The following is a 14670-nucleotide window of genomic DNA, read 5'->3' on the forward strand; positions in this document are numbered from 1 at the left end:
GATCCCTTTTTGTGTAGGTACCACATTCATTGAGGCCTTCCATGAGGGTTCTGTGCTTGGAAGGATTTGCAGGATGAAGCCCCAAGCTCCTTATTTCACAGAACTGTCACCTCTAACATAACAGTGTCCAACTGTCAATAACCTCCTCCAAAATAAAATGAATAATATATGTATATATATATATCAATATCTGTATCACCTTGCCCATCAGAGCATGTCCTGAAGTGGACATCCTAACGTTTCATCCTTTCCCCTTTGGGATCATACAAGAAAGCTAATGCCTTCAGCTCCTCATGACCCTAATGGTCAAACTTTGGTCAACTCTCTTGGAAAAACTGATGGATTCTTCCCAGACAGCATCTTCCTCACTTTCAGATAAAGAATCCACGACCTCCCTGTACAGAAGAGGTTGTGAAACCACCAATAAAATCACTTGAGATCTGCTGTGGGGAGGGAGAATGTTGAGCCTGTCCAGGAGTGTGCTGGGAAGAGGGGTGAGATGCAAGCAGTTGCTCCATGGCTCAGTGCTGGGGCCCAAGGGATGCAACACAGGAGTCATTGAAGGGGAAAAAAAAAATAAAACAGAACAAGAACTTAGGACATGGCAACTTGCATTACCAGTGTGAACAACCAGCATTTTTATTGCATTTGAGAATGCTATAATGTCAGTAATTAGTACTGACTACACAACATTTTTTATTGTCTGTATCAACAGACATGGAATGATGGAATTACAGTTGATGTAAGGAATGAGTTTCTTTTATGCCTTATCAAAAAAAAAAAAAATTAAAAAAAAAAAATCTTGTTACTGGCAGCACATACACACAAAGCACCATGCTAACAGTCTGGACTGTACCATTTTCATCAAGGCTTATGGGTAGAAGATAATTTGTTACCTGTTCTGGGCCCATTAAAATGCAGTCGGGAACTGCAAATTCACCTCGCAAGACTAAAATACGAAATGACTTCTGAAACATCTAAAAACTCACTCTGAGTTCATTAACCAAAGGTACCAAAGGATTTCAAAAGAGTTGAAACACTTCTTTTTTTTTTTTTTTTTTTTTTTTTGCCATGCTGTAATGAACGTGAGATCGTGATCCGAAAACTACAATAGTTCAAAATTATTTTTAAAAACTTTATATATATATATAGAGTTAGATATGTATGTATATATATATAAAATATCTAATGATCTGCAATATTTGCAGAACCAGAATCCTTGCCCTGCTCTCTCCTCCTGAAGCAGAAGCTCCATGAGAGGGAAGGTGCAGGACCCGCAGCGGGACTCTTGCGAGTGAGAATCAAAAAAAAAGGTCATGTTTTTTTGAGGTTAATTCTACATAAGCCTTGATTTTTCATTTCACTTCTAGTTGAATGCAGAAACCTAACAGGTTTTACATTTACAAACTCTTTTTTTTTTTTTTTTTTTTTTTTTTCTTTTTTGTTTGTGTGTGGACAAGGAAGGCTTTGACTCTCATTCCTGACAGCGATTTACCTGATACATGGTACTACTTTCATAATGTACGCTTTTCTTTGAGAAAAAAAACATGTAACAAATTGTCTTTACATCTTGGCACCTTGTAAAGTTTTTTTTTTTGTTTTTTTATACAAAAGTTCAATAGTTTGACACTCCCCATTATTAATCACTACTTCACTGATAAACTTTGAAAGTGTGACCCTGGAATTCATCATGCAAAATATTTACTGCAGCAGGAGAAAAACATTTTTTTTTTTTTTTAAACGACTTTTTTTTTTTTTTTTTTTTTACCTTTCAAATATATGAACTTTGTTTAAGACAGCCAGAAAAGGCAGTGGTAAGATAACAGAAGGGGTGGGAAAGTATCAAAAAAACCAGCTTAAACACAAAAACTGTACAAAAATGCTTCGATCAATGATAACAGGAGGAAAAAAAAAACAAAACAAAACAAACCTCTGTCAACTATGTTACAATTTAAAAGCTGAAAAAAAAAAAAAGTCAGGGATTTTCTCCCACATGTCAGCAAATGTCATCCAATATTCTTAAAGCAAGGATAACTAAATAAAATACATGTGCAGCGTATTCTGCAATTCCATTACATACAGTAGTTTTTTTTTTTTCAAAGCTATTTTTTTAGTATAGTTAATATAAAGCAGTTGCACAAAAAGCAAAAGGTGTTTTGACAAACAGGTCTGCATTTATTCCTTTTGAGGAATGATATCTAAAAAAAGGACCTTTCCACCTTTTCCTCCCGCCCCACCCTCCCCCCAAAAGACAAAGGCTCACACAGACACAGTGGGATATATATGTACAACATAATAAACCCCTCCCTAAAGAAGCAACTGTATATCCAAAGGGATACAGAATCAGAATTGTAAAAATCATAGTGAAGTTTGCTTGATGTAAAGCCTGAGATTTTCAGTTGGTTCTTCTGCGAGGCTGCAACACCTGCCAGATGTGTTAAAATCTAATTTTTTACTTCTTTTTTCTCTTTTTTTGTTTTTTTTAATTTTTGCTACAGTCTTTAGACTAAGCATGCAAGACATACAACTAAGTGCAACTGAGTGAAATGTATTTATTTTATTTATTTATTTATTTACTCATTCCCTAACAGTTTGGACTGAGGTATGCGTACTAACAGTTTCTCATGCTGTTATCTTTACTCATGTCTAGCTACACATGCTGAGAATGAACTAATCTACCAGATTTTTATCCCCCTTCTGAATACCAAACTAACCAGCAAACCACTCAGTTTAGAAGCACAGGGCTCAATTCTCATCATTCCCCATCTGGCTACCGCCGGCACGTCACGAAGCTGCCTGGATATAATTTAAATGAAAAAAAAAAAAAAAATGTTTTAAATGACCACAGACTGCCCTTTTTTTTTTTTTTTATTTATTTTTTTTTTTTTTTTGTCTTTTGCAAAAGAAAGCAGAGTTGACTTTTATAAAAGTAACTGCCAATAAAATTTCTTGTACCGAAGCTTATGAGTGGACAGGAGTGTTGTTTCCTTATGAAAAATGCTTGACCAAAACCAAAACAAAACTGAGCAAATGTGCCAAGATCAACCCAAACTAAAGCAGTTGTCCTAGCACAGTCCCGAAACAGAAGTGGCACACAATCTGTAGAACCAAAGGCCAATTTTTTTTTTTTTCTATTTTAAAATTTAATTCTAGAAATACTATTATGTGGTCCTGTTAAATTGTGGGAGCTTGTCTGTTCTCTTCTCTATTTTATTAATCTGCCTCCTTTATCTGATACTCTAATTTTCCACTAAATTACTGTGTCTCTGCTTTCTCCAGCTCCCTCAGTAACACTGATTTCCTAGTTTTAGCCTCAAAAGCTTCCCTCGATTCCTCTTTATCAGAGCTTCCTTTTGGTCACTGTAAAGAATTGCAAATAAAAAGTAACAACTTTGGTTCAGACATCTACTTGGCCTCCTAAAATTTCTAGAATAAAGGAGCAGTTTCCCTCTCAGGTTAGCAATAGCCCACATCTTGTCATTTCCCTCTAAATTCTTCAACCTCCTTTGATCAACAATAAGAGGATATTTGGCTTCATAAGATAAAGCATATAACAGAGAACATAATTTACCTTTGTGTAACATCTTTGGTAATTTTAGGAAAAAAAAAAAAAAAAAGAAAAGGTACAAAGAAGAATATAAATTAAGCTCTGAAAGGCTTTTTGAAATAATAAAAAAGCTACAGTCCTACATAAATAAATGAGTGACGGAAAAGTGGTTGCAGAATGAAAACGTTTGGGTGTTTGGTGACCGAAGTTTACTGACCTATGGCAACAAATTTTTGTATGTCCTGTTTGCTTTGAAGAGCACTTGCCAGTTCTGCCTAAAAAGCCCCGGCCTGAATTCTCTCTCCCAGATCTCCTGTCTCCTCTATTGAGGTTTCCATCCTGGCTGGTGTAATATAAAAACCTTAACTGCAGCACTGCATTTGCACAGCTGAAAATTAACACTTCAGCATTAGTGGGGCTCTGTCCTTATTAACTCCTGTAACAAGTTCAATCTGAAATCTAATTTGTATTCAAACAGATTAATGCCACCAAGCAATCCTGAACTGATGTTTAACTGGGAAGCTTCCCCATGTACGGTAAGGATTTAATGAAGTCATCTTTCCAACCACTATTTGCAAGTGCAGAAAAAAAAAATTAAAATAAAATTAAATTAAAAAAAAATTAATAACAAATGTATAGGTGCCCATCTCGGTAATCTGAGATATTCCAGAAAGATCTCTTGACCTATTAGAACTTGTGTTAAACAACCGAGAACCTGCCACTGTACTGTTCATCCTCAACTAAAAGTGAACTCTCTTGGTGCTGCATAAATTTCCTTGTGCTGTTCAATTTTGTGGCATTTGCAAATATTCACTGTTGCTGCCAAAGAAACCCTAAACAAATGAAAAAAAAACAAAAACCAACCCAGAAAAAAAAAAAAACACCAAAAAAACCCCCAAACAACAGCAAAAAATCTATTAAAAATACTGCTTTGTGGAATGAATCTGTGTTGCTTCCTACAGTGTTTCTATGTTCATCTGTCATTCATTCTCATGCTTGCAGTACTTCGTTCCTCTCTCTCCACTGGACAACCCTTCCACATGGATAGTGCAGCATTTGGGACCTTTTCAAAAAAAACAACATGGGAAAAAAAAAAAGAAAAAAGACATGGAAATGGAATGCTTTCCATCGCTAAAAGAAAATCTGGTGGCATCTGAAGGAAACTGGAATGAATGACAGAAAAAACTACAAACAATTCAATGACATTCAGCTTCGTATAATAAAAACACCTATTAACATTCATCACAAAGTACAGAAAACGCTGAAGCCTCCAAGAGGCCCTGGGCCCAGATGAGGCCTGAGGTCAGAACTTAAAACGGTAGAGGAGAAGTGGGGCGGGGGAATGAAAGCAAATACATTAAAAAGTTTGGGATCATTTTCTTTTTTCTTGTTGTCTTTGAACCCCTCCCCAGTAGACACGCTCACACACATACCCACACACGTGCACACACAGGCCTTCCCCAGCCCGAATGGAAGCAGGAAAAAAAAAAAAGAGAAAACCAAAAGAAAAAAAAAAAACCAAAAGAAAAAAAAAAAAAAAGAAAAAAAAATGGAGAAAAGGCAGTGATAATCAACATGCAGTACTGTGCAAATATGTTGTCCATTGGAATCCTTAAAATCTGGGCAAAGACTTGATCTGCAGTTCAGGTGTACATGCTCAGTTTGATGTCCTCAAGTGTCCAAAATTGGCAGGACCTGCAGTCCACAGCTGGCTGCTAAATGCGAGTGAATCAGTTTAGCAAATTTACAACACTGATGTTGACTGTAAGAGAGGAAAATCCCAAGTACCAAACAAGTCCATCCAATGCACAGAGTACAAATTTCCTTTTTTCAACAAAAAGTAGAAAAATCAAAAATACTCCCAAATGGGATACTTGATGGCACTAAGAGTTAACGTATTTCATAGTTGTCAAAGTGGACTGAGAATCCTCCAGACTGTACAATAATGGAGAGATTTCACAGCTAAGTTTGACGCGTTCTTCCCATCTTCATTCTCAGGATAATGATGTCAGACATACTCATTCTATGTCCTCATTTACAGGTTCATCTTCATAATCTCTGTCGTGATCGAAATCTGGACTGTGGTTGGCTGTTGTCACTAAGGATAGAGGGCCTTCATTTTCATCTGGATCTAATGGTTCTTCTTTGACATGCACGGGGTGCCTGGAAAAAAGAAAACATGGTCCATCAGCAAGTTGCGTGTTAAAAACCAGTTTTGACAGGGTGGTGGTTTGGGGACAAAGACGAGGTGGTTTGGGTGTCCAGACCCAATGTGAGAAGCCTAGAAGCTGCAGGTCACCATCAAGGAGAACCCTGAACTTCTGTGCCCGTCCCCAAAACCAAGCAAAAGCTACGGCGGGCAAGACAGCGCTCAACTTCCCCGGGAAAACACTTGGGGAGGAGGAGCACCTTGATAGGGTTTCCATCTCGGGCTGGAGAGAAAACGCTCTCAGCTGACATATTAAGTTGATTAATACAATCTTTGGCTAAATAAGCAAAATAAGCAGCTGAAAGGGGAAAGCAGCAGTTTGCCAGCCCGCCGAGCAGGCGGAGGTTGGGCTAATCATCGCTCGCTGTGTGTGCGGCGTCTCTCGTTAACATGCAGAACCTGTGAGACAACTCTCCAGAGGACGACCCCAAGTGAGGTTCTATCATTAATCAACTTCAAGCAAACACAGCAAAGAGACACCATGATACATGCTTTAAACTCCAAATTAATGCATATTTTTACAAACTGTCAATAAGGGAAGAAAAGCCCTGCCAGGAAACACAAACAGAGAGGAAAAGGCTCGCTCAACACAACAATATGATAAGAAAGCACAGTCCTAACGAGAATAATAACACTGTCAGCTGTAAACAAGGCAGAACATGATCTCCAGCTCAGGGTGGGCACAAGGATGTACTAAAGAGATGAGATCTGCCAAATTTCTCATTATGGCATCGCACACGAATAACCCGCAGGGGAACGGGGCTTGGTCATTCAAAACGGGTGTGATAACAATTGAAAAATGTTGTTCGTAAATCATGTTTACAACAAATCCTATACAAATACAAATTACCTTTTTTTTCCTTTTTTTTTTTCATTCAGTAGCTTTTGAAATGTAAAGTAGCCATGTGAGTCAATAGTGTCTTGTTGGTGGGACTTTATAGGAAAGTAGGATTTTATTGACATTACCAACTATTAATAATGCGACACGGCAGCAGAGACCCTGTTTGCTCCCTAAATAATTGATGTTGTAGGCAATCCCTTAAAATAAAGTGTTAATGAGTTCAAGTCCCACTCTGTCTCTCATTGAGTTGATATCCACCTCCCAGAGTCTTGTTTTTTCCTCTGTGTGGGCTGATTTAACCCTTTCAGATAAGCTATGTGAAAACATAACCTGAAGCACAAACCTCCATTTGTAAGAACTTTTTTTTCTCTCCTTGGGCAGTTTCACTTTAAACTGAATGATTTAAAAGAGCTGCATTTTATTTTATGGTTTTTGTGGACAGAAACTATAATACTGTTTGTACTCCAGTGCACTGATGGACAGCAAGAATAAATCACCCAATAGGAAAAAATGTACTTGGTATCCAGGCACGAGCCCAAGGTAACCCTGCCTGTTTCTAGTGATGTGGGGGAACCAGTTGTCTGCTTATATAGTGTGCAAAGCTGCATTGCACCCTATTTATTTATTTTGGCTTAAGCCTGGATGAGTTCAGGAAGCATCTAACTTGCTGACTACACACATTTCTAATGTGGGCTGTGGATGCCTTTCAAGTCCCTGCATATTTCAGCTTCTTGAGTTGTAAAGTGCTAGATCAATACTGAAGTATTAACTGCACCTTCCAGTCCATCCAAAAAAAAGGAATGGTGGGGAGAAGTGATGCCATATGGACATAAACACACCTTTTGCCTTCAAATTCCAAAAATATGTCCCATCAACACACCCCTGGGTGCAAGGAGGTTCCTCTGCAAGTCATGTAATTTTTGCAGAATTCTCAAGAAGAGAGACATTCCTCTTACAGTTTTGACCTAATTATTGAAAAAGATGGAGGAGAGACTGCTTCAAATAGGAGAGGTGAAAAATTAGCTTAAGCACATCCAAAGTGTGTTTAAGATGACCATCTGGGAGATGTGCCTGTGTTAACCATCTCAGTGGCTCATGGCCCTACAGAACATTAAACCATGCTGAAACTGTGCTGATTACTTGCAACTAGAAAAACTTGTATTATAAATAGGCTGTGAGGTCCCTCACTTGGGAGAAAACATGAAATGAAAAGCAGAAAAAAAAGAGGGAAAGAGTGGCTACACACAGAGACCCATAAAGCATGTGCTACTCCACCTTTAGGGAAATGATCTCTTTTTACTGCTGTTTTCATCTTGCTTATTGACTTTCTGGTTTTGATGCTGCTGCCAGGCTTATTTGTGTTTGTTGTTTTTTTGTTTGTTTTTTTAAAGTAGTATTTTTGAAAACACAGATGGGAAACTTTCAAAGGGGAGAGAAGGAAGCATGTAGGTGGCCTCAGCACACAGGTGGGAGTTTCTCCAAAGGTTGCTCCCCAGGGCCACATCTCAGTGTCCCACCACATCCATGCATGGCCTTGGGCTGCCAGCAGATCCAATGGGTACCCACTGTGCTCACAACTACCCCAAATACTGTGAAAGCTCCTCCAAAGATCCCCAAATCTTTCCAAAGCAAACTCAGCTCCCTTTCTGGTTTTGTTATGAAAGCAGGTGGAACCAGGTGGTTTCAACCAAGTTTCTCTTTGAGGTTTGGGGTGGTTCCCAGAAGTCAAAAAACCTTCAAAACAACACTTCAGGATTGAAAAGCAAAACAAGCACTGAGTTATGAAAAGGGTTGCTCGACCCTGAGTGAGACAAAGCTGGAGAAGGCCACAAAGCCACAGGGAGGCACAGCCAGAGCAGCCTCCTCCAGCAGCTCACGTGTTGGACAAACATCAGACAGCGAGCTTGGCAAAAACTCCATCCCCCAAAATAGGAGGGTTATCTGGGTAATACAACCCCTGGGGAGAGATCTGCATGGAAAACAGCAAAATAAAATTACTCTGTCAGTTTTAACCGCAAAGTGGCATCTGAGGAGGAAGCCTCACTGAATCCGTGATTTTGCTAAAATATTGCAGATAAATTAGCTTAAATAAGCTCAGAAGCAAGGGGAAACATTCATTTCTGTCAAGTCTGAATCTCTATTTACCCCCTTGCCAAACCTCCAGACTGGAGAAAGAAAACTTCCTTTAGATATGCAAGAATTCAGTCTCTCGAATTACAGAAAAGGTAAATGGGCAAAAAATTGTAACAAAAATAAAAGGGGAGGGGGCTAAGGGGTGAGAAAAAAACCAGAAAGGGTTTCCCATTTCTCCTTTATAGCATCAGAATTTCAGCACATCCCTTTTAAGTCAATGCCTAAGACTCCAGAAGGGGTTAACAATAAATAACCTTGCTGAACAGATTCTCCTTCTTTTCACATCTGAGTAATTCTTTTGTTTGTCCACTCTGGGAACAGAGGAGTTTTTAATAAAGCTGACTGTTGTTTAAAGCCACTGAGTTCTGGTGGTGCACACAGCATGGAGTAGTTTGCTTTGTGGCTACCTTTGGAGCATATCAGGATGAAAGTGTTATGTCCCCAAGCTGTAATTATGCGACTACTTTCTAGTGTTTCAAAAGGAGGGAGAGAAGGGAAGAAAAAAAACCCACCCTAGCTGTGGTTCAGTGTGTCATGAAAAGGAAACGTATGAGCAGTAAATAAGACTTCAGCTAAAGTGTTAGGCTTCTTAGCTGTCATGTTAACAAGGTCCTTTAAAGCTTACAATAAAGTTTAAAGCTTGATTTATACTAATATGCTGAAATTGTTTAAGAAATAATTTGCATGATGACAAGGGAATCAGTGCTGAGAAAAAATAAACAAACCTGAAAATGTCACTAGCAAAGCAGGCTGAGGGAAAGTAAGGGGTTGCATGGCATCTGGAAATCTGCTGTTGATTCCTGATTTTATTTAGTCAACAGGGTAAACCCCAGAATGTGTGAATGGTGGTCTGGCTTTAGATCCCTTCAAACTCTTTAGAAGCACCATTTTAATGGGGAAGCTCAGAGGCTGATATTGGAACATCACTGAGCCACATTTTATTTAAGCAAAAAGAAATGTTCAGCAGAGAACACATATATTATCAATTCTGAGAAAATGAAAACACTCAGGAAACAATCATTTCCATATTACAACAGAAAATTGGATTTTCTGGTGAATAATGAAAATGAAGCATCCCTCCCCCCCATCCTCCTCTCTCTCCAGTATTTGTTCTGTGCCCCTCACCTTGGTATCAATGTGCTAAGAGATGATTATTAAGTGCAACAAAGGCCACAGCTATGCACAGTTCTGGAAGATGTCCTAGCCTGTTTCAACTTAGTTATTTTTCCCTCCTCGCAGACCCTTCAAAGATAACGAAACCTTAGGTGAAATGAGAAGTGCATGAACTACACTAGCCTTGAACTTGCAAAAAAATAATTACTTGGATTAACTCAACATCATAAACGTTCATCCCTGTCTGTTAGGCCAGGAGAAACCCTTGGGAGAAGCCTTGTTTCTGGAGAAATGCCATGTCCCTCCACTCCTCCTTCACGCAGGCCCTACGTGGTCACGGGCAGAGGATAACAAATTGTGACTAAAACTGCCTCAAGATGAATCTGTTTTTTCAAAAACTGAAAGTGTGTCATGCCACGCTACTTCGGGAGAGATAATTAATACTGCACAAACAATTGCTGGGAAAGCTAAACACATTATTGGAATGTTTTGAAGTAAATGGTAAAAGACAATGTTTAAATTAATTATTAATTAAAAATGAATGTTGCCATCTTTAAAGATTTTTTTTTTTCAAAGCACTTTGTGCACTGATTTAAAATGCTGCAATATCAAAGTAGCCGGCGCCTCAGATTCCTTCGTGCTCCCTCCCCTCTGACAACACATTATGCAGGTGGGAAACTTTTTCGCCATTAAATGCTAATTAGTTTCACAACTAATTACCATCATGGTATTAGGTTAATGTTTTTCTACTTTTTTGATTTAGACTTACTTTTGTAAATCCCTTATCCCAACGACTTTGAAGTAAAAGACTACAAATTAGTTCTCTTTTTAATGTGTAACGTGAGCCCTGGTGAGGCAGCCAGGAAATTTTACAGCCCAGTTTTAAGAACCAGCAGAAGAAAGGCAGGGCAGCTCTCACAGCCCCTCACTCACACAGGTAGCCAACCTCTCCATGGAGCTTTGAGAGAACTCCACAACTCTTATAAACTCCGGCTTCCTCACCAGCCGCCAATTACCCGCTATGTAATTTGAGGGGAGGGGGGAATTTACAGCTTTGCAAACTCACCCCATAAATACCAAACGCACCCATCGGGGCATCACACCCTTCCTGCCTTACCCTTTCCTGCCCCAGCTCGCTGCCATTCCCATTGAGAAGGGAGGGCAATCCCTCGTTCCTCCATGTGGATATATACACACTCGGTGCATTCCCGTCACACTCCTATTAATTTTCATTTTGATATTTTAAGACCAATCTATAAATCACACAGACCTTCCATGTGTGCCCTCGTTCATGCTTAGCAAGACTGTTGTGCCTCCAGTGTGTGTTTCAGACAAACAACCCCATTTCCCAGCTCTGCCCACAGGTCTGCTTGTTGCACGGACCAAAGGGGAGAGAAATCACTATTTTTTTTTTTCCTCCAAGAAAGCAGCAGCCTAGGAGGCTTTGTGAGGTTTGAAAAAGAGAATTGCAAACAAGTTCACAATTTTATAGCTCTGTGTGCCTGTCAGACTGGATCGAGCTGATCAGTTTTATGTGGAAGTTGAAACAATCCTTACATACTCCAATCAACCTAAGCATGGCCCCAAACGGAGATGTCTACTCTTGCTCCTCCATCCATGAACTTCAGGAACCAGACAGAGCCACACTTCAGGATGGGTACAACACCTAAAACCAGGCACAGGCTTCTGCCTTACTTACATTGCTTGCATAGGGGAACGTCCTGGACTGCTGTCACTCCCGTTACTGTTCGTATGCTCCATTGCACCATTAAGCTCTTCCCTCATCGCGTTGGCTAAATTGCCCAGAGTGGGATTTCCCATGGAAGCAGTAGTGTATAGAGGTATACTGTTCTCAGCCATTGAAGCCTGCCAGGGACACAAACACATACATGAAGAGCCATGGCTAAAGGTTTTATACATTGCACAACACACTCGCTCGTTCCAAAGCATTCTCCACATTCACGTTATTTGCAATTACTGTTCTGTTTCTTTTTTAAATGTTGTGTTTTCTGATAGGTATTACCCAGATTCCGCCAAGGGAAATTTAACATCACTTACATCTGGGTTTAAGCATTCATAGCTGTATTGGCTTCCGAGAGGATGGAGCTTTCCATTCCCTATTTGGAATTACACCCGCTGGAAAAAATAAAATGTCGTTTTCCTATTTTCAGTTTGCAAAATTATGTTTAGGGCTTTGGGGTTTTTTTGTCTGGTTGGTTTTGGTTGTTGTTGTTTTTTGTTGTTGTTGCTTAGGTCTGGGTTTGGGTTTTGTTTCTAACGAAATGGAAAAAAAAAATGAAATTAAAAACTGGAACTTGATCAGTTGGTAACTCCTTCCTCCTAGTGCAAAGGAGTACCCAGTGGGAGGACAGCCTGGCTGAGTTTGGTTCTTCTCGTGACACAAGTGAGAAGCTGGGGTCAGCACCACTTGGATTTGTCCCAAAGTTGCAGTCCTGAGAGCTGAACCAGCCCACGTGCAATGTTTTAAACCTCAACAACTCAGCTCTTACCTTAGCTACCACAGATCTGACCGTTTTATTTCGCTTTTCTCTTGTTCTAAAGTAATACCACGCAGAGGCCCACTGGAGTTAACTTTCTAAATGGAAATCTTTGTAGGAAGAGAATGAACTGTTAAATATTTTCCTTCTGATTCCCACCGTTCTGCCTCCTAATATTTACTGTGTGTCAGCATGAGCTCACGCTGACGGCACAGCCTGTGCCCGGCAGTGGAAGCGCCGAAGCCCTGAGCCCCGGCAGAGCCAAGTGTTTGGCAGGGAGGGGATGCATGGCTTTCCAGGGCCTCAGAGGACATTTAACCATTTCACCCATCCCAGCCGGATCTGGCTGACATCATCCACAGCTCCCTGAGCCGTGTCACTGCCGGAGAGCCCCAGACGCTGGCTCGGCAGCACTCGACCTGCTCCGGGGGGAGGTCAGCCGGCTGCAGAGCCAAAAAAATCCATCAGGCTCCATGTCTGCAGCATGCAAACCCTGCCCGTGGGAGGGGAATTCATACAAATGGGACTCCTCAGTGAATGTTCTTGCCTAATTTGTTCCTAATCTGTGGGACAAAACTCCTTGCTCATTGCCACCAGAGCCAGCAGCGTTGCTCCCAGGCAAAGTGCGGCTGGAGATTGGGGTGGGGGGAGATGGGATGGGAAAGGGGGGGGGTATGGCCAGCCCTGACCACAGCATCTTCAGGAGCACAGCCCTTTTTATTCTTCCTTAGGCTGACCTCTCCCTGTGCAGCCCTATGTGTCACCCGTGATCACAAAAGCTATTCTAATGGGGAGGATTATTTTTATCTTCTTGATTCAACAACCAGCAAACTCATTGTGATTAGGGGATGCAAAGAATGGTTCACATTTCCTGCACTTGGCAAAATAATGACTCAAGTTCTTCACCCATAGTGATAACTTGTAATTTCAGTGAAGCAGTTACTGGGGGAGAGGTGGGACATGAGGAGTATCTGCTGTGAAGATAATAATAGGGGAGGGGGGTGACTTGGGGGGAACCTGCTGAGAAAAGAGCATTGGGGAGTGATGTTCCCTGTACCTCCTACCTGGACACAAGGGAAAAGAGATGGAGGAGAGGCCAGAGGGGTGAAGGACAGCTCTGTCACCTCACAGGAGAAGACAACTACACCTGCCATCCCGGTGGCACTTGGTGCTGGCCTCAGCCTGCCCAGAGGTGCTTGGAGAAGGGCAAAGAGATGCTCTTTGCAGATTCCTGCAAAAACTGGGGGAAAGGCTGCTCATTCATCATTAATTAGACTGAACTTAGGCATGGGGAGGGAAAGCCTTGAGTCCTGGGAAGAAAGTTTTTGCCCAAAAGAGGTCGAAACTGCCCATGTGGCACTGGCCACCTGCAGTGCTTTGTCCAAACCCTTAAACAATCCCACTGCACACACTGGGATTCTGCCTCCAGAACACAATATGGGATAGAGGAATGAGGAAGCCACTGGTGTATTTTCAACCTCAGTGCAATGAATATTGTTCACCTCCATTTATTAGAAGGGTCACATCAGCAGCAAATCTGGCCCAGGCTCTTCCCTCCATCAGCTCAGTTTACATGATGCTAGAGGGGGTACTACTTCCAGGGAAATGAACCAGTGTGGAGGTTATCATAAAAGGCAAGAATGCCTGGAGATGACGACAACAACACGTGTTTCAGAAATAAAACACGAACAGTTCCGTATGATAAGCATATTAATTGAAATTAGTCACATAGTTAACAATGTGAAGAAATGCAGGATCATTTCATTTTTGCCTTTCAGCCTCATGAATGCAAAATGTACTTGTAATCTTTATACTATTCAAGAGACAAAGCAGTCTTTAAAAAATCACACTTCACAAGACTCAAGGGAAAATAAGTTACTAATGAATGGTATTTACAGTTTCTCCATTTAAACATGCTTTCATTTGCTTTTCAGAAGTTCCTGCATCAAGTCAAATAATTAGAAGAAATGCAGAACATTGCTTTCCTCCTAATAATCTGTTTCTTGATTCTGAAAAAAGAAGTCTGTAAAACCTCCCATAAAATATGGTTGTCCAAGCAAACATCCACCAGTGAACTTCTTGAAAAACAACCCTCAACAAACATCCAGGGTGCAACCTCCTGGATTAATTCACACCATATGGAAGAAGAGGCTTGAACCTCCCCACACCACCCCTGGATAAATTCAGAGTACGTTCATGCATTTGTGTCTTTGGTTCATATAGCAAGAACTGACTTTACCTGGGTTTTTTTTGGGAATTTGTAGAGAGGGGAAAAAAATGTCAGCCTGCTCTACAGCACGTGAAAACAGGCTTGGAGATGTGCACACTT

At 40.6% G+C, this 14670-nt stretch overlaps 1 protein-coding gene across 11 annotated transcripts in view; it reads right to left on the bottom strand.

Annotated features, from left to right (window-relative positions):
• Positions 1-614: 614 nt before the first annotated feature.
• The window catches only part of FOXP1 (forkhead box P1), a 377025-nt gene continuing 362969 nt past the window's right edge, over positions 615-14670 (bottom strand). For all 11 annotated transcript variants that reach the window (XM_030458438.1, XM_030458449.1, XM_030458445.1 and 8 more), the window contains 2 exons: positions 11543-11709; positions 615-5710 (listed from right to left, as the gene is read on the bottom strand). In XM_030458438.1, coding sequence (XP_030314298.1) covers positions 5566-5710; positions 11543-11709 — 312 coding nt within the window. In that variant the 3' untranslated portion in view covers positions 615-5565. The remainder of the gene's footprint in view (positions 5711-11542; positions 11710-14670) is intronic.

This window comes from Calypte anna, chromosome 12, assembly GCF_003957555.1.
Source record: "Calypte anna isolate BGI_N300 chromosome 12, bCalAnn1_v1.p, whole genome shotgun sequence".
Lineage (NCBI taxonomy): Eukaryota > Metazoa > Chordata > Aves > Apodiformes > Trochilidae > Calypte > Calypte anna.